The 23,996-nt window shown below is 40.5% G+C and overlaps 2 protein-coding genes across 16 annotated transcripts in view; both read left to right on the top strand.

The window, feature by feature from the left end:
* The window catches only part of BCLAF3 (BCLAF1 and THRAP3 family member 3), a 121,115-nt gene that overhangs the window by 48,765 nt on the left and 48,354 nt on the right, over positions 1–23,996 (top strand). For 4 of the 10 annotated variants that reach the window (XM_048862610.2, XM_048862531.2, XM_048862540.2 and 1 more), the window contains 2 exons: positions 3,033–3,188; positions 6,903–11,916. The exons of 1 other annotated variant lie outside the window; for it this stretch is intronic. In XM_048862610.2, the coding sequence (XP_048718567.1) occupies positions 3,033–3,188; positions 6,903–6,932 (186 nt within the window). In that variant the 3' untranslated portion in view covers positions 6,933–11,916. 5 more of the 10 variants (XM_048862633.1, XM_048862599.2, XR_012669723.1 and 2 more) reach the window with 4 other exon arrangements.
* The window catches only part of SH3KBP1 (SH3 domain containing kinase binding protein 1), a 344,411-nt gene continuing 338,136 nt past the window's right edge, over positions 17,722–23,996 (top strand). For 3 of the 6 annotated variants that reach the window (XM_048862679.2, XM_048862670.2, XM_048862664.2), the window contains exon 1: positions 18,125–18,228. In XM_048862679.2, coding sequence (XP_048718636.2) covers positions 18,225–18,228 — 4 coding nt within the window. In that variant the 5' untranslated portion in view covers positions 18,125–18,224. Of the gene's footprint in view, positions 18,229–23,996 lie in introns of all 6 variants that reach the window. The other 3 variants (XM_075131826.1, XM_075131818.1, XM_075131808.1) reach the window with 2 other exon arrangements.

The raw sequence follows: 23,996 nt of genomic DNA, 5'->3' as shown, positions 1-23,996 counted from the left end.
TTTTCTCTTGTCTTGCATATAATATTTTCTTACGTTGTTGAAGGTGGAGTGCGTTCAGTATACCTGAGATGGTAGTTTGACTGCTTTCTAATGTTAATATATCTTGATCAACCAAAAGACTTAGGTGAATCTTTTTCCTTGTGTATGAAACAAGTTCTGTTGAGTCTAAGCAGAAGTGTTTTGTTCAAAATACTTTATGAAAAGAGTAACAAACTCTAGAGGAGCAGTTTTTTTATGGGATACCAAAAGTTTTTAGGTTTAAAAAGCTCTTCCTTTGACTTAGTGATTCATAATGCACCCAAGGGATGAGGGCAATCAGTAAACCCACCTGGTATGTTTATCATTTAAATAAAATTATTATCCTGGAATTCCGATGATTTAATTAACCATGTTCTACAGTCATGGTTGTATGGTGGGATAGCATAGATGTTAATATTATTTGGTATATAGTCTCTGCTATTAAAAATAAAATATTTTGAAAAGCAATGTTACTTCATTTTTGAAGTGATGGTTTCAGAAACAAACAATATTAGCAATCTTTGTAAAATAGTTTTACATTGATTATTAAATAAAATTTAGAACCTTAGATTGTTTTGTGTTTCAAACTGAAACATCTTAAGATTTTCCAAATAACTTGGAGCAGTGGAGTAATTTTGTAGCAGAATCTGTTTAAATTGCATAAATTTGTCTTTGAGGAGTGTTAGTAATTTGGAATAAGCTACACTTTGGTTTTGTGGAATGTGATACTGAAGGTAGCAGTAGGTAGGACCAAAACCCATTACTATCTATCTTTGCAAAAAGAAAAGGAGTACTTGTGGCACCTTAGAGACTAACCAATTTATTTGAGCATGAGCTTTCGTGAGCTAAAGCTCATAGTCAAATAAATTGGTTAGTCTCTAAGGTTCCACAAGTACTCCTTTTCTTTTTGCGAATACAGACTAACACGGCTGTTACTCTGAAACCTATCTATCTTTGGTATTTCTAATGTGTCTGCTATCACAGTGCCAGATTGCCAAATACATAATTAAGCTTCTGGTTAGGTTTATCTACAATTGACTATACTCTTCATCAGTGTTGTCTTTTTGTTTTTTCTCCGCTTTTGTGTGTGTCAAATGATTTCCTTAGTTCAAACATAGAACCTATGACAGCAGCAGCCCCACTCCCATTCCTTCCTCTTACTCTCTGTATCCATTATTTGCTTATTTCCATAGAGAGAGACATGCAGGGGGATAGCCTTGGAATCATCTTCCTAACCACTCCTGCTAGAATGAAGACCAGACGGTGTGGAAGGAGAGGGAAGCCTCAGTAGCTTTCTCCCAAGCTGGAAACAGTAGTGATGGCTGTGGGAAAGCCTTGGGGCCTCCTCTCATGGTAGGAGGCAGATGCCTCCTGATTGAAGAACTCCCCTGCTCAATGCAAGATGCCTGCCAATTGGGGCATAGACTGCCCATGCACATAGTTTAGGGGGAATCTTGGTTTAAACCTTACCAAGGTTCATGGGCTTAGTTTAGAATTTTAAAAACATTTCAGTTTCCCATATTATGGCAATATATTTGCATAAAGGATGATGTAGTATTGTATCCTGAGAACAGTCAGGTTTGGACTTATTCTGATCTCCTGTGAGAAGTTGAGTATTTGGCAGCTATCTGCCAGGAATCCTATGCCTCCAACTCCAATAAGCTTCACCATGGTCACTGACGTGTTCATCTTTCCTGATAAATGCAGCTTTCTCAGTATATCATGGATGAATACAGGGTCTTTGAAATAGAAAGACTTCTAGGAGTTTGTATAAATGAGCTCCTCTCTTGTGCAAGCCTTTTTTAGCTGCACATTGCAAGTTTACTGAAAAACTGGTACAAAATATATTGTGTATGTGAAGCATGTGATTTTTTTTTCAACTCTGTCAGATTGCTACCAAATGTTACCAGAACACTCAAAAGCACTTTTCAGTGACGGCTGTTTTCATGACAAATTTCAGCTTTCTTCTAGCAATTAAAGTTGTTCATGAAAGGTTATAAGACTTTTACATGCGGAAGGTTTCTGTTCTTCCTCTTGCATTCTCTTGTATTCAAAAGTAGACTTAACAATTTTTTCTTAACTCCTAAAAAAAAATAAAAAAAAAATCACCTTCTGGCAAGACCAAGTTTGCAAATTTCAAACAAAATGCTCAAAAACCACCTGAGAAACTATAATAAATGAGGTTGGAATTTTTTATATTAATATTCTTATATTGCACCCTTTCGTGTGGCATCTGAGTGCCTGAGAATGGAAAACTTAAAACAAACTTAATTATAGTGGACACTGCTGTTCCTGCTACATATGTTGTCTGTCCGCTCCAGTATTTATAGTGCCATTGACTTTCTATTTCTGTTTCTCTGTGGCCTTCACCCTCCGTTCTACTTGAAGTGAGTTTACAGTAGCCCAATATAGAGGTGAAGGAAGCATAGCTCTGTGGCTAGGATGTTCTTCCTATGGTTTTAAAGACTGAAGTGATTCCAGGTAATGCTATCTAATTTGATATCTTACGTTCAGCATATGCACCAGAGACCGCTCTTGGATGCAGTCCTGGTTCCTTTGAAGTCAGTGTGTTAATAAGGCCAGGATTTTACTCACTCATTAGAACAGCTGCTTATATAGAGAGATACTCACACCCCCCCAAAAAGGGGCTTGTATCTCCCCTTCCACCTCATTTATTGCCCACATTATACAACCTCTTCAGTGCTCATAATTTTGATATCAAAACCTGTTCTATGAAGATAACTTGAGCTACTTTGGACCATTGGCCAATATGTACCACACTGCAGTTCTGTGTTATGAACAGTGAGTACGGGTCTGAGAAGTATTAAATAGGAGGCAAAGAGGAGGAATATGCATTTATAAATGAATAATACTTCAGTACTGTAAGTTTGTGTGTATAATTGTGTAATTGTAACTTTAAAATAGTTGAATACAATAAAATACAAAAGACCTCTTTGACCAGAGTTCTGAAATTCGATCATTTTGTCCATTTTTTCTTTTTTTCCCCTCTACAGAACAACTTTACAGATGGTCGATTGCAACACAGTTATAAATCAGGCTTAGTACAGAAGGGTTTATATATTCAGGCTAAGTACCAGCGACTACGTTCTGCTGGTGTAAGGGGATTTACCACTTATAAATTCAGGGAAGGATTTTTGAGGAAAGAAAAGGTGAGTTGGATTAAAATTAATTTTCCCTAAACTTTTTTTATATATAAAATGTGAGTATCCAAATGATCAGCTTCTATTTCAGAATCCACTTGGAGTTGTTTGTCTATCTTGTATGGATATTCGGATATTCTTTGAAGTACTAAATTGATATTCTTCCCCTCCTCCCCCCCACTCCTGGAAACTTGGTAGCTGAGGCAGGTCTACACTATGGTGGTAAGTCGACCTAAGTTATGCAACTCCAGCTATGTGAATAACGTAGCTGATGTCGACATCTCTTAGGTGGACTTATTGCTGTGTCTACACCGCGCTGGGTCGACGGGAGAAACCCTCCTGTCAACTTACCTTACGCTTCTCATTCCAGTGGAGTTCTGGAGTTGATGGGAGAGCGATCTGCGATCGATTTTTAGCGGGTCTTCACTAGACCTGCTAAATTGATCCCCCCCCGGTGGATCGATCGCCGCAGCATCACTCCACAGTAAGTGTAGACATACCCTGAGACTTTTGGTTAGCTGTAGGTTAGCTGTGGCCTCTGACCTTGCCTCTCTTCTGAAATCTTAGTTTGGGCGATCCTTTCTGCAGCTCAACTAAGCTGATTTTCCATCTATAAGTGGAGAAGCTGGTTGAAGACTGTTTTGTGTGTCCTTTCAAACAATTGGCTAACAATTCTATTGTATGAATGTGTTCTTTTTCAGTACATTACCTAAGGATCCAAGCCAAATATTCACCTTATAAACCATCTGATTCATACACATTGGAGTGCTATATTGACAAGCAGCATACAGAACAATGCATGTTCATGTTTACATCCTTAGATGCACTGGGATACGTTACAGGCAATCCTTGTGCATAAAAGGCAGACTGAACTCCTGTCAATCTTTACCCATGCTAGAAGGTGGGACTGGATGATGGCGTGAATCACTCAAAAAAATTGCCCTGTTCTGTTCACTACCTCCGATGCATCTGGCACCAGCCACTGCTGGAAGACAGGATACTGGGCTAGATGGACCATTGGTCTGACCCAGTATGGCCATTCCATGTTCTTAAATTGGATATCTGAAATAAGTTCCTGTTTGTTTATAAGCTTGCTTAATTTGCAACTTTTGTTTTTAAAATACTCAAATGAGTGGTAGCATTCTGCAAAGTCATGTGCTACAGCAGTAGTAGTTAATGGAGAATTTTTGGGGTACCCTGAACTGCTAGGATCTCCCATCGGTATTAGTGTAATTTTGGCAGAGCACAGTCTGACACAGTTAGGAGTATCCATGTTGTAATAACTTCGTAGGGTGCACAGGACAACACTGTTGTAGCACCTGATGAAGTATCATGTTACAGTTTATAGAATCATGTCAGGAGTCATGAGTATTGTAAGGCTCAGTAACAAATAGGGTACCTCAGTATTATTATGGCATCCTAAAGCTCCTATTTGAATTGTCTCAGCATAATCTAAGATGTATCTTCGTTTCTTGTTTTATAACCATGGTGTCTAATCCATATTACAAATTATTAAACGTGCCAGACAAATGATCTTGATTCAAATGATCTAGTCATGTAGATAACGCTGCAAAGGCAGTACATTACTTCTCTGAGGGAACAGGGCATGCTTCTCAAATTACTAAACAATGACAGTCCTGACCATTCCTTTCTAATATCTCTGATAAATACCCATGCTTGCTAGATGGAAAAAGAAAATGACTGAAAGATCAATTTTCAGAATACAGAATCATTCTGAACTATGAACTTGTATTATAATACAAATGTACAATTGCTTCACTATAAACAGCAAACAGATGTCACTGCCATGTAAATTTCCTATTGCTATTTTATAATTCGATGTTAGAAATTCTTGTTTAAAATTCATTAAAATAATCTTAAAATCTGGCTGCCAAAGATTACAGCATGAATTGTTGATCAGTGTAATTAGGCTTTTTTAATATTCAATTTCTTTATTGGTTATAAAATTAATACCTCCCAGTTAAAGTAAAATAAATCCTGTATTAAAATGTATGATGTGGCCTTTTTTCCTGTGTGCAACTAGCAGTTTAGAAAGCCTCTTCATGGCAACATGTTCTTACGTTTCAGTAATTCATGTATTTCTACCCATCTAGTAAACTTGTTAAATAGTTGATATTTGTTAAAATGGGTTACAATTGGTATGATTTATATGGATTCTTTAGAAAGTGCTAATCTATCGTGTTTCTTGCTGAAAGTTGATTTTTTAAAAAGAATTGAATGTCCCCACTTAAATTATACTTTGATGTTCAAAGTAAACAATTTTAATTTTTTTAATCTAAATTATTTTTCCAGAAGCTTCTACCTGAAACAAAATTCCCAGTCACATTTTATAATGTGTTGATAATTAATAGCGTTAATGAAAAGTTTGTTTTCAAGTCTAGCAAGTCAAGAAGTTACTTAATCTCTAATATGCTTATCTTTTAATCATGTATGAACCCTTTATAAACTACAATTGTGCTATTAATATAAAGGATAACCAAATTCCATGTCAGCCAAAACTCATCTTAAATATAAATCTACACATTCAAAACAATAAAATTACTGTTTATTCACCATGTTAGTCAAAGTATTTTCAGTGGATAGTGCGTTAACAAACTTTGATTTGCTAGAATAGGTACTTTTCAGGTTTTAAGAGTGCTTCTTTCTAATGAGGGTATTAAAGCTGCTGCTTTTGTATGACCCATGTGCCTTCTAAGGGGTAAACTCCCTGCCTGCACTGGTGTGCAGTTATTCACACAAGTAGCCCAAATGATATTAATGGGGCTGCTTGAGTAACTTCTCATCAGTATTGTGAACGAAGGGGTTCACAACAGTTGCCAACTTTCACACGGTAAATAAGCATCCCGACTTTCACAATAAGCCAAAAATCAAGTTAATCCCAAACAAGGCCAAAACAAGCCAATCCCTGAGAACCACAACACTCTGTTCCCCTGTCCCCTGAGAACCACAACACTCTGTCCCCCCGGCATGCAGTCTGGGACTGTGGTGGGCCCACTGTGCACCCCTCTCTCCCCGTCTTGCCCCTGCTTGCTGATCAAAAAAAAAAAGCAACAAGCTACAAGCCCAACAAGCTACAAGCCAAAAACTAGCCAACAATCAACTCACAAGCCAATTCAGCCAAAACCAAGCCCAATTTTGATGTGTTTTTCGCGGGTTTGGCATGTCTGGTTCACAGCCTAGCTATGAGTGAATAAAAACAGATTTAAGTGTTTGTACTCTACTGTACTAGTATTTTTTCTGGTCCCAAGTTTGACAGTTTAGTATATATTTATATTTTTTGACCAGAATTTTCCAACTTGGATGAGCACTTAAAGGTAAATAAATAAGTTCCCTGCTTTTCAGAGAGGGTGAGCTGCTGCTGACTTTGAAAAAGTTGGCATACATTGCATGATTTCCTTTAGCCTTGCAAAATTGACATGAAAATGTACCAGTCTGGGCACAATTCATACTCACCTACTCTTTGCTATGATGCTAAATGACTAAAAAACCCTACAGTATTACCTGTTTAAAACATTTTGTCCTTGGCAAGTAAAATTTTGCAAAGCTGATTACTTATTATTTATAGCAGCATGGCCGCTTTAGTAAGAAGTCTTGTGCATTATTACATACCGTATAGTGAAAATTAAAATAATAAAAATATGAGCCAATAGAGGTTTTTTCCACTGTTGTGACCTAGAAGTAACAATTTTTTCCTCTTAATAGGAACAGTCAGGCATTGCCACAGAAACCTGAACTGTGCTAAGTGGAGACATACAATAACACGGCAAGGGAGCATCGGTTTGTTTTTTGACAACTTTATCAGGAATTAAAATGGGAGAAATGAACTAACACTAACTCTCTCGATAAAATAACTATTTTTCAGTAGTGGCATGCTGCAGAACTTTTTTACACTTTTAATAATTGCTTTTAAATTACAGTATTCAATTGAAAAGTTTAGTGTGGTACCTTTTGGTTCTTTTTGCAAACAAGTCTCAAAGAAAAATTGAAGGGAGTCTTATTTATTGAATACTTTTTCTCTAAGCATGATTTTATGAATAGAACTTGAGTTGTTATACCCAGAGGTTTATATGTTGAAAAGTTTATTGCTTACATGATAAAAAAAAAGGGGGGGGTGGGGAAAGTGCCTGAATTGTTTAGTGACAGCATATTAGCTCAGGACTCTCCAAACAATGACTTCTTAGGTTGTGCAATAGAGTTTACAGCTCTTTTGAGTAATTTCCCTAGAACAATCTTTTGTATTTATTTTTGCTTTATATTTAGTTGGGTTTTTGACTTATATATGTATATATAAATTTGTAAATAAATTGTTAGAAAAGTTGTAACAATTTCCAACATTTGCTAAAAATGTGTAGTAATGCGTAGGTATGTCATTTATTACATAGCAGTAGCTTATAACTGCATTGAGATGCGTGGGTTAGTTAAAGGACTGGTTGACCTGTATGCAGAAATATCTGGCTCATCACTTTCCATATATATCATTTCTTGATTAGCAACACATTGTCTTATCTTCTGCTACAAATGACTGAGTGGCTTACTTGATTCTAAAAGTGGGCTTAAAGATATGTAAAAAATTAGATAAGAGGAGCATATTCTCTAACAAAGCTGTTTATAACTGAAACTGTTTAAGGCAAAAAGCTTGTAATTTTTTTTATTAAAATCCCAATTATTCTCCATAGTTTACCACTCCTCAATATTGTTATGCTTTATGCAAAAATCAAGCAGGCCGATATACAAAATATGCTGAGGCCTGAAGCAATATTGTGTTCATTTCCCATTTATAGTTTGAGCCTTAATGTAGATATGATAGGGTTGTTTGTTTTAAAGATTTGTTTCAGACTTCTTATTACAAGTACACTAAAGGTAAAAACAAGTAATTTTTCCAGGAAAAACTTTCTAATTAATTTTAAGAAGAAAGTTATTGTCATCCAGTCTTGTGCATTTTAGTAATCTCCAACGTGATAGTACCCATAAAATTACGTTAGAATCTCATTTATGGAATGTATTCAGCAAGCTGGTGCATTCAATAGGCATGTGAAAATACAAAGGAAAACACTCAACTTTTGGGAAGATCAAGATATAAACTATATATACTGCATGATTTTTCTAGAGTACCTTTAATAATAGGAGTATTTGACTTATTGAAACTCCTAAGCCATAGTTCAAGGGACTGTAAAATGTTGTTACACTGAAATTTGCCTAAAAACTTTGACATACACTTCGGTACACAGTTTAGTCCTCATGTAGGATAATGTGCAGTACTCCTTAGTATAACTGTGATTCAACAACAGATAGACTTGTCGTCTTCTGTGAATGTTTCCAAAAGCTAAGTACAGGATTTAGGTAATGTACATACACTGCTCCGTTGTTCAAAAATTAAACTAGTTTTTTCAGGAACTTATGGTGTGCATAAGCCAAACAGCAAAGTTAAGTTAGAAAGGTTTTCTTTTTCAAACCAATACAGCTAACAATTTACAGGTACAGTAAATATTTTAAATATGAGATTGGATAAAGTGACTCTGTCCATATCTAGGCCCAATTTGTGCTCAAACTGTCCAACAGGCATGCTGCTTCTGAATGTGGAAAAATACGTTTAAACAAACTTACACACAATAGAATGTAAACTGTTGAAGCTGCATTGCTTTATGGGGCAATACAGTGTTGTACTATTTCTGAAACATTTTCATTTTTTTCACAAAAGTCCTTCAGAAGAATTACATTTTGAGCCAAGTAGGAAAAAATGGTTACATGAGACAACTCCACCATATCTGATAAGGCAAACTGATACCATGATGTGGGAGTATACAATATTGGTGTAGTCAGACAGTAAAGTTAATACATTTTATGCAAAAATTCCAACATTAGAAATATGAATGACTTCCCCAACTGACTAGTATGTTTTGCTGATTCTAGCTATGACACTGGGTAGGTTTAATTTCTTTTGTACTTCAGTCATACCTTGTTCCATGCACGATTTTAAGAGACTGATGACCATTGATGGTAACACATTGCAAATGGCACAAATTTTAGACTGTAGCCATTGTAACTTTATAAACTTTTCTAGACAGGGGATGTCAAACATGACTCATTCAGTCATTGTACTTTGATTTGCTTTGACATGCTTTTCTTAAGAGCTCACCACTTGCACAAATGATTGTTTACTAATAATTTAGCAATGCTAATTCAAGATTCCTCGACTGCATTCATTGAATAAATTGGGTGTATAGATATTTTAGCTTACAGGAATTTACTTGAATTCTAGGTCTTTTTAAAACAGCCTGACTTACTACTACATGTTGTTATCCAGTGTGATATCTACATTGAAGAGCATCTGCTGTCCTGCTAATTGGGGGAATGTTGCAGAGATGACTCCCTTCACATTGTGCAAAGACTTCATTACATATTGTGTGATATACACAGATGTACACACACACAATTGGCTCACTTAGCACTGCACACTTAACTGATTTCTGTGTCAGATGAATACTATACAGTGATGTATCTGCTGAGAATAATAGACTGAAATACCAAAAGGCAGCCCAGAAATAGAGGAAAGAGGAAGTCAGTGAGAGTTATAAGAAAAATGAGATCATAAAATTATTCTGTGCCTTTCTGTAATGTACTGCATTAAGGAAAATAACCTCTTGCTGTACAAAAACAAAATGTCATTTTCAAAATCAGTTTGATGGAAATGTGGGTAGGAGACATTTGTGGATTACAGTAGCCACTTTGTTTCCCTATGCAAGTAATTCTCAGCCTCCATATTGTAGCTTAACTAAGAGGAGGCATAGGTATGTCCTTTTATTGGCAAAGCCAATTGACACTACTATTGTGAAGTGCTAGATGTTGAATATGTAATTATGTCTGACAGCCATTCTTTTTAGTTTTTCTTATTTAAATTTGTGTAGATCTTTGTTAAATTGCTTTCAGTCATCTCAAAATGACTGTACTAGAATGATGCTTGTCATATTTCCAATAGTTGTATTTATAAATTGAAATGTTTAAATTATTCTTCACCACTATCCAAAAATGCAATGGTTAATACGATCAAAGTTCCATTTTTAAGTATGTAATTGCTTTGGCATATACATTTGACATTGCATGGCTAGAACCCTAATTTAATCTTTTGGAATTTTTTTACTTTGATGGTCAGACTCCCAAAGTTAAGAAAATTGTGAGAGTTACTGGAAAACTAGAGAGCTAACACACTAGTAGAGCTCTGCCTTACCCTCTTCTGTTTGCTTAATTTTAACAACTTTTTCAAAATTTAACAATTTACCTTATGTAAAGGACTTGGTTATATCCAGGTTTTGAGACAAGAAGACTACCTCAATGCAGATGACTGATTTCTTTGGGGATTCACCTGAAGGCCCAGTCTGGACACTAACTGACTATACCTAGGTGCCATCCTCTTTTCCACTGCATCTGGATGAAACAGACATTCAGCTTCCTGTGTCTGAGCGTAGAGTTGCACAGATAATCAAAAGGTTGAAAGTCTTTGTGAAACTCGATAGAAAAGGAAGGCTTTTCAAAACTGGCTTTTCAGTCCATGGAAAAATGCATCTCCATCTTGACTCAGATATGATGGACAGAGTGAGAGAGGCTTCAGTTAAGTGATTAAGATACTGGTGGTAAGTGATAAGGAGGACTTGGAAAATACACTTGGCTTTTTAGTATTGACCTCAGAGGAAGAACAGAGCATACAATCCTTACTAAACTTTGCTTTACCTGCTGGAAGAATCTGCTTTTCCAAGGTCTTTAGAAACAGGACACACATTTTGCCTCTGTTTAAACTGCTGTTAGTGCCACCCTTGCCAAGTTGTCTGTATTTCTTGGTTAAAGGGGAAATCTTAAACTTTTTACACCTCCTAGTGCAGCAAAAATGTGCAAAAACTTAGTGCCTAGATATATGCACAGATCTCTTGCCTATGACATGACTTTATTCCACTGGAGCAGGTTAGGAAGATACTTGGTGCTTCAGCATCCCTGCAAAGAAAAGTACCATAAATATAATTTTAAAATAGCAACTGCAAGAACTATGAGTGCTTACCTATAACCCTATAACTCTTTATTAGACTTCTAGGAATCAGTTAAATGTTAACCACAGTCCTATCTCAGTCTTGGCTAAGAGAGAATTTCAGTGATAAGGAGTTGACATAACCACTCTTATAACAAAGCCCTTAGCCTGTTTCTTGAATAAATACTTAGACATGTGATTTAGCACAGACTTGTGCCTCCCTGCTTTCTTCATATACTTCTCCCCTGCCCCCTACACTATAGTAGTTGTTGCTCTGAATCTTGTCTGAGTCATTTAAATCTCATAGTCTTGAAATGTTGGTGTAATATTCTGTAAATAATTTAGTTGCTAATCTTATTTTGTGACTGGTTTCTTTTTCTTGTGACTGTTTTTATTCTAGTTAATGGGGTTGGTGAAGGGCCCTCCCAGTGAGTTGCTGATTAAGTAAACAGTCCTTGGAACAACAAAAGCTTCTTTCCTTTGTTTAGCCATTATCAACAATTTTCCATCCAGCAAAGATGTGGCTAGCTATCCATTGTTAAGAAATAAATTTAAAGTAGACCCAATCTATACTGCAGTTCCTCTCCATTAAACCTTTTAAAATGCTTTTTTTAAGTTTAACATGATTATTTCTGCTGGTGTGGTGGGGCATAGTATTTTTTTTAATCTTCACTGTTGCGAGTAAAACTTTCTAAAGTATGACTTAGTCTCTTGATTCACTATAATTGTGTTTAATAGTTTCCTGATCATTAACATATATATTGTCATTCAAGTATGCTTATGTTTGACTCTGTACAGATACTATGTTAATGCAAAAAGAAAAGGAGTACTTGTGGCACCTTAGAGACTAACCAATTTATTTGAGCATGAGCTTTCGTGAGCTACAGCTCACTTCATCGGATGCATACTGTGGAAAGTTTAGAAGATCTTATTATATACACACAAAGCATGAAAAAATATCTCCTCCCACCCCACTCTTTAAGAAGCTTTTGTTGTTCCAAGGACTGTTTAAGAGTGGGGTGGGAGGAGGTATTTTTTCATGCTTTGTGTGTATATAATAAGATCTTCTAAACTTTCCACAGTATGCATCCGATGAAGTGAGCTGTAGCTCACGAAAGCTCATGCTCAAATAAATTGGTTAGTCTCTGAGGTGCCACAAGTACTCCTTTTCTTTTTGCGAATACAGACTAACACGGCTGTTACTCTGAAACCTATGTTAATACAGAGATTGTTCTTACAAACTCTAAATAGATGTTTTAACAAATTTAATTTTTTAGAGTTGCAAATTGTTTTAATGAGTTGTTTTAGGATCAGGAATTGATAATTATGTGTAGTTATTGAAGTAGTGTGCAGTTTTCCTTAGAAAAAATTCTGCTAGATTCTTTCTGTAAAAATGTAGTCCATAAAAATATTTGTGTACTAGATTGCTTTTTTCTTCAAGGCTTCATCCATTGCTCTTTTGTGAATGTAAAGTTTTAATATAGTTATAATTTTGGGTACGTTTCCTTTCTGGCTAATATGGGGTGTAGTAGCATTGCTTCTATTTCATATTTCTTGTCTTTATAGTGCCCACAAATGTTATTGAATTCTTAGAACAATAATGTTTGGGTATTATGATGGATACAGTAGAAAACTCTAGGATAGGTTCTGAATATATCACTTATTCCATTCAAAAGATGTAGTTCTATATCCTTTTTGTTGCAAATCCTGGTTATTTGTACACCACTTATGGGGAGGCATGCGTTTGCTGTGTGAGTACATTTCTGTTGAATATTTAAAACTGCTGTAACAAACTCAAGCCCATCTATGCTAGTTTACAAACATCACTTTACAGTTTTTAAAACCTCGATTTTTAACAAAATGGAAAGTACTGTAATAAGTGACCTTAGAATCTAGGGATAGGGCTGAAGGATAGAATATTTTCAATTGCAGTCAGAAAGTCACTAACTTTCTATATTACTTTTGTCCTCTATAGCATCTTTCGGCTTAACAGAGTCAAATCTAATATTTCTGATCACATCTAAATTCACATTTGTATTGTTCCAATTTCTAAAATTTAAGAGATCACCTTGAGAAAAGTGTGTGCTCTGCACTCCAGTAGTCTGATAAGTGTGTGTATCTTTTTGTGATGCCATCCTTTTACATGACACTAAAATGTAAAAAAGTAACACTACTCAGAGTTTAGGCCCTGAAAGACCCTTAAGAGGCATGGCTACTCTCCCTCTTGAAACTCAAAAGTCAAAAATTAAATGTTTGCCTTTTTCTAACCAATTGCCGAGAAAGTTCATTCTTTCCCTAAAATTGCAAGGATCCAAATTAATATTTATGAATCACAGTCCTCCAAACAGTGGTCAACGCTGGTTCTCCTCTTGTGAGGTAACTCCCGTCTCTTCATGTGTCAGTGTATATATATGCCTGCATCAATACTTTTCATTCCATGTATCTGAAGAAGTGTTTTTTACCCACAAAAGCTTATGCCCAAATAAATCTGTTAGTCTTTAAGGTGCCACCGACTCCTTGTTGTTTTTTGAAGAGCACAAGTCTCCCTAAAAATCAACAAGAACAACTATGTGCTTTTGAAAATTGCATCCTACATATGGTTGAGCTTTTGTTTCCTGAGAAATACATCAGTCAAAAAAATCATTTTTATCTAAAATATATAATCACATCCCATACATCAGGGTAATGTGCATTTTAACAAATCCTTACATTTTTCTAAGCAAACAGTGTAGTTGTGAAGATTAATTTTCTTTTCCAAATGCCTTCTTTTCTAAAGATATCCTTATCTCTAATATATTATTCAATAATGTATTAAGTGTATGTCATTCTTTTGGCAAAGTAAAGGGCTTAGAAAGCTATTTTGGGATATTATGATACCATCTTGAGGCCTTAACCATATCAGGTCCCTTTTGTAGTTGGCACTGCATGAACATACAACTAATGATGCTTCCAGCCACAAAGTGCCTACACTATAGAAAAAGCTTTTTTTCGCTCTCCAGGATGGGAGTATATTATCTCCATGCTTTAATCCTCGGGAAACTGGCTAATTCAAATACAGTAATTATTTTAGAGTGGTTTCCTTCAAGCTGGACAGAAGTTGCTAGTGTGCTTTAGCAGAAGGGAAGAAGTTTTCTGATTCTGAGAGCCTAGTTGGGAATTGTTCATAGGAGTAAGCCAGTTTGTGAAAACTGGAAGACACTGTGGCATCTGTCTCCCTGCCAGCACTGATCCATCCCTGTAGAAACTGCTGAAGAAATGCTCCTCTTTCTAAGGTTATGTTTACACTACAGCCGGGATCAATGCTCTGATATTGATCCACCAGCGGTAGATTTAGCGGGTCTAGTGAAGACCTGCCAAGTCGACAGCAGATCGCTCTTCAGTCAACCTCTGTACTCTACCCCCGACAAAAAGAGTAAGGAAAGTGGATGGGAGAGTTTCTCCTGTTGACCCCACCGCGGTGTAGATCCTGCGGTAACTTGACCTAAGGTATGTCAACTCCAGCTATGTGAATAATGTAGCTGGAATTGCGTAGCGTAGGTCGACTTACCGCAGTAGTGTAGACATAGCCTAATCAGGTATACCAATTTCTCCAGTACACCTTAAGCTCCTTAGAACCACAACTGGAGCAATTAACATTCTACAATGGAATCATCCTCATTCTTTTATCAAAACTAGTTCCATCAATTCTAAATATAGGTTGGCACGTTATTTACTTATGATCTTGGACTCTTCTTAAATGGAGGCAGATGGGTTGTGTCAGAATAGACCTTTCCAGCACTACAATTTCAGCAGTTGTATTTCCACACTTTCTGGTTATCCCACAGATTTAAAAAATATAGGAAAGCCATTATAAAAGGGGTGTTTGGTTATTTTAAAAAGACCTTAAACCTCAGTTCATATTGTGGAAATGTGATGAATTTAGTACATGAGACAGATGTAAATTGGACCTTGTGCAGACTTTGTATGGTTGCATTTGTATGTGAAGAGCCAGGCTGTGATGTGTTAGAGAATCCTCCACTCCCTGACTGGAAGAATGACTACAAGAAATGTTTCAATGCCATTGCCTGGAGTGAAAAGTGAAACAAAATACCTTTCAGTTTACATCTCTACTCTGCTTTTGATGGAACTACGTTAATGGACAAGTTGGCTTGATTCTTCTTTTCAGTGAAAGCTGACTCAACGAGATACTCTTCCTACCTTGCTCCTCTTACATTTCTATTCTGTCCCTATTGTGTGTTGGATTTGTTTTACTATTTTCCTTACAGATACGTCTAATAAAAACAGAAATCATTTAACATTATAAGCCATTCTGTGCACACTTTTTTCTTTTTTGGACATGTAATATATTTTTTTCAAAACGTAAAATTCCAGTACTTTAAACAATAAGAGGAATACAGTTAAGTCTAAGCTGGTTCAGTTTAAACTCCTTGTTTATGGAATCAGTCTCCTACAGACATAGCTTTATAGTTGAACAAAAGTTAGTTCTAATAGACATACTGTATTACTAAAAAATTAAACCTAGGTATTTATAAAGCACAATGTGTGCGTGACATCGAAAACTGAAATCATGCCACTTGCCCTGTGGAGTTTATGTTCTGAGATCATCTAATTTTCTACATTAAAACACTTCACTCAAGTCTTGATTTCAAAAATATAGATTCTGATGGCCAAATAAATTGCATCAAAGCATTTTTTTCTACTTTTAGACAATTCTGCCTCCACTGAGGTGTTTTTATAATTTCTGCTTTTCTGATACCTGAGAGCTATTTTTCAAACAGGAAAGAATATGCTCCACATGTTAAATCTATATCGTTTTGGCTGCTAGCATTTTTCCATAGTCACTGCTAAATTAATGCTAGGGAGAGTTAAAGAAATAGTCTACAGCAGCCTTGGGCAGTTAAAGCTGCTCAGTAGTGCAAATATCTCTTTAGATTACATTTCCTACACCTTACCATTTAAAATTGATTCTGTAGTTCTTAATTTTTTTCCCCATCTTAATGCGGGTCTGCTTCAGTTGATATGTATAGCTCTTCCAAAGACCCTTGAACTTCTACATACACTCTAACCTTGGAAAAACACCAGTTACCAAATAGGTAGGGAAGCTGAGACAGGCCACTTGGCCTCTTTCTGTCCAAACATGTTACTGTTCCTGAAATAGCTAATGAATCATTTTGATACTGTTTCATTGTGTCAACCTCACAAGTGTTCATTGTCTTCAAATGCAGACTTCAAATCCTTATACTTTAGTTGAAAGTAGGAAAATCAATCACTCTACATGAAAGTATTTTTTTAAATCTGTGTCTTATTACTAACCTCCTCTACTGTGTCAGTTACAGCAGCTTTGATGCCTTGTCTTCTTACTAATGTCTGTATCTCTTTTTTCCATAGCAACAAGATGAGTGAGGTGTCAGAGTAACAGCCCTGTTAGTCTGTATTCGCAAAAAGAAAAGGAGTACTTGTGGCACCTTAGAGACTAACCAATTTATTTGAGCATGAGCTTTCGTGAGCTACAGCTCACTTGCTGTAGCTCACGAAAGCTTATGCTCAAATAAATTGGTTAGTCTCTAAGGTGCCATAAGTACTCCTCTTTTTTTTTTGAAGATGCGTGAGGTATCTTTTATTGGACTAACTTCTATTGGTGAGAGAGACAAGCTTTTGAGCGCTACAGAGCTCAGGTCTTTTTGTCATGCCACTTCACTCCAGGTGGAATAGCTTTACTGAGGTGGTCTATACATTCTCATTAGAATCTGTATTAAAGAGCTGTTCCTATCCGGTCACCAAGAATAGAGTGCTTTACAGACCCTCTATGTTTCAACACCCCCTGAACCATACAGGGCTACAAACTAATAGAAAGTCTCCTAAGAGCCTTGGAAAGTACTCATCTAGAGCAACAACTCTAGATTAAAAACAAGGAGTTGAGGGGCACCTTAAAGACTAACAGATTTATTTGCGCATAAGCTTTTTTGGGTAAAAAACCCACTTGAGATGCATGGAGTGAAAAGTACAGCTGCAGGCATCTATGCTAGCGCACTTGTGGAGGTTTCAGTTCAATATAGACCTTTGAATTTGGGAGGTATTTGAAGTTTAGGTGTCAGAAACCGTTCAGGGGCGTGGAACCTCCGCTCTCCAAGGGGTTGTGCGTGTTGTTTATAGCCTACCCCGACTGTTTTCGCTGCCTGACGTTAAAACCAACCCCCAAACCTCAGTCAGTGGCTATGAGGCCAGGGTATGGTCATCCCTGTGTTGTTTTTTTAAGCAACAGCCTAGATCTGCCACTGTCTCCCCCCGCCCCCGGCCTGAAAGCTGCCTCCCTCTTTAACTGTCCCTAGGGGGAGGAGCAGCATCCCCAGCCTTCCCTGGGCGGACCCCGGGAGCTGAGTTTTCCCCACGCCTGCGCCTCTCGCCTCTGCCTCAGGAGGGTCACTAGCCCCCTTCTCTCCTTCCTTTCGCCGCCGCCGCTCCTGCTGCTGCTGCTGCTGCGGGCGGCGCGGGGCCGAGGCGGCGCAGCCGGGCTGTGGCGCGTTCTCGCGACACTTCCCGCCGAGCGGAGCCGCTGATTGCGGCGGCAGCGCCCAGCGTGGCGGCGCCTGGGGCGGGGAGGGGGGGACCCAGGTCTGGATTCACACTTGCCCCGCTGCACACGCGGAACCCAAGAGGGGGAGTCGCCGCCGCCCATAAGCAGCCGCCCCCCCGCTCGCCGAGCCCGGCTGCCCCCGGTGCAGGCAGCAGCGGGGGCTCAGGTCCTTTGCGGAAACTGCGTCTCTCTCCCCCCCTCACCCCCCCCGGTCTCGTCCTATTTCTGCGGTTTGGATGCCGACGAGAGCAGAGGAGCCGCTAGCGAGAAGCAGCACCACGCAGCCCGGCTGCCTCAGTCAGCATCCTCCGCTCCGCTCCGCTCGGCTCCCACCCCCGACCCGTGGCTTTAAACGCGCTCCCGTCCCCGCGGCTTGTCCAGCTGTCTCAAAGTTTCAGCCTGTCCCCGCTGCCGGGCAGAGCCCGGCTCCACATCCATGGGTGAGTGTGAGCTCGGGCTGCGGCGCGGGGAGCTCCTGGGTGCGTCTCCTTTCCGCAGGACGCCCCCAGGACTGGGCGGGCGGGCGGATGGGTGACCAGGGCGGGGTAGAGATCCGGAGGCTGCTGTCTCCCGCCGGGCTGGAGGCTCCCCGCCTTCCCCGGGGCGCCTGCTGCCTTTCCTCGCCCCCCCCCCCCAGGCTCGCGAAGTGTTTTCCCGGGCTAGGCGGAGTGAAGGGTGGACGCGTGGCTGTGCAGCGCCGGGGCCGGGGCGGCGAGGAGCGGGGAAGGGATGGGGACCCATCCCCTTGGGGCGGGCGGTGATTGCAAAGCTGGGTTGACACGTTTGCGATTTCTCCAGCTGATCCGCGGGCTTGTGTTTGCTGCGGGAGCCGCTGTTGGGCTGCCGGCCGGCAAGGGGGTGAAATGCAGCCTCGAGAGGCTGGCGTGCGAGGGAGAGCAGACCCGGGGGGGCCCGAGGCGCGCAGGCTGCACTTTTCCTGCCGAGGTGCTCGAGCAGCCGCGCTGATGAGTGCAGCGGCTGTTGCCTTCCTGCGAGGCAGGAAATCTGAGAGGCCTGCTCGAGGTTTGACATGTCCCAGGGTGTGCGGGCGGGGGCCGCACAGAGGCGAGGCGTTGCTTTCGCTGCCCTACGTTGCATCCCCGGAGCCGGGAGCCGAGCAGCCCTGTCAGGCTGTTACCCAGGGTCGGTTCTGCAACCCGCTGCGCGCTCTCCCTTCGCAGCCTGCCTTGTTAATCCTCAGAGCAGCTCGCGCTGCAGGGGCGGCTCGCGTGGATTTGGGGAAGAGGTTGTGTCTGGTTTGCGAGTCCTGGTGCATCCAGCCGGGCGACGGGCGCACGCCTGGCGTGGGGTGGGCTCAGTACCCGGCTAGCGAGGAGCGCGGCAGCTGGTGGAAGGCGAGACTTACCCATGCTGCTCAGTTTGTAGGTGTTGGGAAGAGCCCGAGGTATGGGGGTTGCTCGGATGCTCCCCTGCTGTGCCCGTAGAGCCCGGGGGGTGAATTGTCCCCTGTCATGCAAAAAGAAAAGGAGTACTAGTGGCACCTTAGAGACTAAGTAGCTCACGAAAGCTCATGCTCAAATAAATTGGTTAGTCTCTAAGGTGCCACAAGTACTCCTTTTCTTTTTGCGAATACAGACTAACACGGCGGTTACTCTGAAACCTGTCCTGTTATGCTGAGCCTGGAGCTGAAGAGAGGCGGGGTGACAGCAGTGCCAGGCTCCGGCTGGCTTGGAGGCGCACACATGGGCCACAGCCTGCTCGCTCCTGAACAGGGCCAGACGCTGTTGTATCCGTCCAATATGTTTAGCGCTCTGTGTGGAACACACTCACGCTTTTGTAGATTGGGGAGGAATACGTGAAAGAAGGCAACAAAAGAGAACCCCTGCCATGGTGTTTTATAGACTCCTGGTGTGTGCGCACAAACTCTTGCATGTGCGGCTGTAACTAGACTTGGGGAAGTGGCTAAGTGTACTTTAAGAGCTAGCTTTTAAGTTTTCTCTCTTATACTGCCACCCCATTTTGCGTACAATGAAGGCAAAGAGCAGATAGAATGGTGTCAACATTAGGTCTCCTTTTGAGGTGTCTGTATCCTGTCAATTACAGTGGGCGGATATGGGCACTTACATGTGCAGGCATACTCCAGATTTCGGTATCTATAGTGATATTTGGTCATTTGAAAATCACCACATTGCTACTGCTACTTGACATGTTAGAGGGATATTTATGAAAATCTACATAACTACTGTAATGCACAAAGATACACAAGATTAAGCACCAGCTTTTTGCTCTTGAACTTCAGTTAGTCCTGCAGTCCAAAATGAAGTGCATTCAGTCACAGGAACAGATTCGGTTGCTTTGATCTGAGCTCAGTTGCTGGTTGACAGTAGGCCAACATCCCAGAACACCTCACTTCATTGGTGCATTTTAGAAGACTATGTAGGATTAGATCATTGCTGTTAATGTTCAGAGAGCATTCATCTCCATTTCTGTATTCAGCGGTAAAGGGTTGCACTCCTCAATCTGCAATATGACTATAAGATGGTGCTGTAATTGAGATTTAAAAAAAAAAATGGCTAAGCAGAGCTGCATCTTGGGTGTTATGTCCATACCTCCAGTGTAATAAAGGAATTTGGACAAAAATACGTAACAAGAAATTAAGCACACTTTTTTTTATTATTAGATGGCTGTAATCAAATTACATGCTTCAGGGCTTCAGTCAGCCATCTGCAGGGGCCAGGGAGAGTTTCCATCCCTGTCCCCCATGTAGAATTGATGTATTTTACCTCTGAAGCATTAGAGATTGGCCAGGGAGGGAGTCAGGACACCCAGCGGGGTGGATCAGTGCTCTGAGGAGATACACCAACCAGGCATCAATAAGAGGATTCTCTGTATCTTGCTTACACTCTGAGTCTTACTGATTTCCCATCCCCAAATCTGGCAGGAATTTTTCTCCAGGTCAGGTTGGCAGAGACATTGAGAGGTGGTTGGGTTTTTTTTGCCTTTCTCTGCAATATGGGGCGTGGCTTGCCTGCTGGGTTCATCTGGGCATATCTTGGAAACCTTTGTTTTGTTTCTGTTCTTATTCAGTATAGTTTATTCTTTGCCATGTCCCTATTGTGATAAAAAGTTAACTGCCCCAGGACACTTCTGTCACTCTTGCTTAGACCCAGTGTTTTGCCCAGCCACTTGTCAAAAAAGGTACGTGACACTTATATCTGAGATCAAGCTGCAATGAATAAGAATAAGCTCTTTCTCTGATGTAATGTACAAAGGTTAAAATATTTGGCATTCCCTTTTTGTGCATTCCCACACAGGAGGTTAAAAGAAGTGATAAGGCAACATGAAGTAACTTTCCTTTTTCTTTGAGCTGTAGATTGTGATCTACAAGCCAGTCTGAAATGAAGGGAAACTGTTTTTCTGATAGGTTTCAGAGTGGTAGCTGCCCAAATAAATTTGTTAGTCTCTAAGGTGCCACAAAGACTCCTCGTTGTTTTTCTGATGAAGTTTCTGCCCATCCATGATGGTTTGTTTGTTCATACATTTGTTTGCAGGTGCGTGCTCTCTCTCATCTCATTTTGGTCATTTATATTACTAATGGTTCCTTTCTGAACTCTCAGTAACTCATTCAGACTTTTTTTTTTTGGCCGGGGGAAGAGGGTTGGAGATATTTTGCAGTGCTGTTAATATCTTTACTTTTAATTTTATGAGTACCACTTAAAAAACAAAAACAGAAACAAACTATATCGGGAAGCACGGGTATTGACAGCTAGAATGAAGGTGAAATTTTTATGTATTTGTCAAAGATTCAAGATGAAAGTGGGAGTTTTAAAAATTAAATTGACAATTTAAAGATTTTCTGCATATACTAAAGAATAGGTAAGCTCCATCCTTCAAAATGGCTTTGCACTTAGTGAAAAGGTATATATGGTAGAACCTCAGAGTTATGAACATCTTGGGAGTGGACATTGTTCGTAACTGTGAAATCTTCATAACTGAACAAAATGCTTTGGTGGTTCTTTGGAAAGTTTATAGCTGAACATTGACTTAATACAGCTCTGAAACTCTACTATGCAGAAGAAAAATGCTGCTTTTAACCATCTTAATTTAAATGAAACAAGCACAGTTTCCTTACCTTGTCAAATCTTTTTTTTTTAAACTTCCCTTTATTTTTTTAGTAGTTTACGTTTAACACAGTACTGTATTGTATTTGCCTTTTTTTTGGGGGGGGGGGGGGTCTCTGCTGCTGCCTGATTGTGTACTTCCAGTTTCAAATGACGTGTGTCGTTAACTGGTCAGTTTGTAACTCTGATGTTTGTAACTCTGAGGTTCTACTGCATTTATATATGAATACATAAAATCCAAGCCTGTGAATCTGGTCTGTCAATTATTAAAAACAAACCTGAGTCTGACACTGATATGTTTTTTGAATCTTTTCTGTGTTTTGAAAATCTGTGTATGTTAGACACCGACTTACATCCCTCTCTAATCTGTCCCAGGCTGGGCTCCTTAGTGTATGTATATGCTTCATTAAAGAAAACAGCCCCTTCCCCCCCCAACATTTCCCTCCGTACACATTAAAAGAATGTTACGATCCTAAAGTGAAGTGCAGAAAAGTTATGAAATGACAGAATTAAGGTTCTTCAAGTGATAGTACATGTCCATTCCACTTTAGGGATGTGCTCATGCAGTGCACGGAAGCTATGGAAAAAAAATCTCCAGGATGGAACATGCACCCTCCACATGCTCATGCTGATAGCCAATGGTATGAAGAGGTCGGGATGCCCCCACCTCTCCCTCAGTTCCTTCTCCCCACCTGTGATAGGTAGACAGAGCCTGTGTGCCTCATCACTCTCCTTTTCTCTTGGTGAGAGCTTCTCTTTAAATAATTAGATTAGTAGTTAGTGTTAGTTTAGAAGGATTGTTTTTATATTTGTTTGTTTTTTGCATATTTGGATGTAATGGTGTCATCGACACCAAGTAGTGGGGCATGCCCAAGTTCCGAGGGTTTAAGTAGTGTCTGCCTGTAATAAGTCTATGCCAGTCAGTGACCCTCAAGCCCATTGTTTAAAGTGTTTGGAAGGGGGCACCTTTTGAGAGAACTGTCTGATCTCCAGGGGATTTAAGACTTGGACCAAGAAATCTGGAGAGGTGAGGCTTTGACATCTGTTGATGGAAGCAGCTTTACGTCCTTCCTCAGAACCCAGCCACTCAGTATAGGGAGCTATGGACTCTACTTCATCTCAGAGTGCACCTTTGGAAATTGCACGCTCTCTTTCTCTCCCTCCCCACTTCCCCCCCATTGGAGGGATTCAGAAAGGAGGCATCATTCTTCTTCGAGTGCTTGCTCAGGTCCATTCCTTATTAGGTGTGTGTGCTTGCCACATGAACCGATACCAAAAGCTTTTCCTTCAGTGGTATCTGTAGGGTAGGGATGGGCAAACTATGGCCCATGGGCTGCATCCGGCCCGTGAGCCATTTTAAGCCAGCCTCTGAGCTCCGGCCGGGGTGCTGGGTGAGGGGACTGGACCATGTGGTTCGCTTAAAATGGCTCGCACCACGTGGCTCGGCCCCGCTCTGGCTGGGGTGCTGTGTTGGGGGCCAGACCATGTGGCTCCCAGAAGCCATGACATCGCCCTACTCTGGCTCCTACGTGCTCCAATGGCCCCCTCCGGTGCTCCAATGGTAGCTGCAGGGGGGTGCCTCTGGATGGGGCAGCGTGCAGAGCCGCCTTGCCATGCCTCCGCGTAGGAGCCAGAGAAGGGACATGCCGCTGCTTCCGGGAGCTGCTTGAGGTAAGTGCTGCTCAGAGCCTGCACCCCTGAGCCTCTCCCAACCCCCTCCCCCAGCCCTGATCCCCCTCCTGCTCTCCAAACCCCTCAGTCCCAGACCAGAGCACCCTGCTACACCCCAGACTCCTCAGCCCCACCTCAGAGCCCACACCCCCAACCAGAGCCCTCACCCGCTCCTGCACCCCAGCTCCAATTTTGTGAACATTCATGGCCCACCATACAATTTCTATTCCCCGATGTGGCCCTTGGGCCAAAAAGTTTGCCTCACCCGCTGTAGGGGACTGGCTCTGGTGCTCTCTGGAGTGGCGTGCACATGCCGTGGTATAAGGGGCGCTGCCGTTTCCCCCCATCCTCAGTTCCTTCTTGCCCCCAGTGACGGTGTTAAAACTTCTGCTAGCTTTTTCGCTGCATTCAGTGTTATGAACTTTTCTTGTAAAATAGTTATCTCTTAGTGTGTT

Source organism: Caretta caretta, chromosome 1 (assembly GCF_965140235.1).
Source record: "Caretta caretta isolate rCarCar2 chromosome 1, rCarCar1.hap1, whole genome shotgun sequence".
Taxonomy (NCBI): domain Eukaryota; kingdom Metazoa; phylum Chordata; order Testudines; family Cheloniidae; genus Caretta; species Caretta caretta.
Note: the sequence above shows the minus strand (reverse complement) of the source record. Positions and strands in the feature narration are given on the sequence as shown.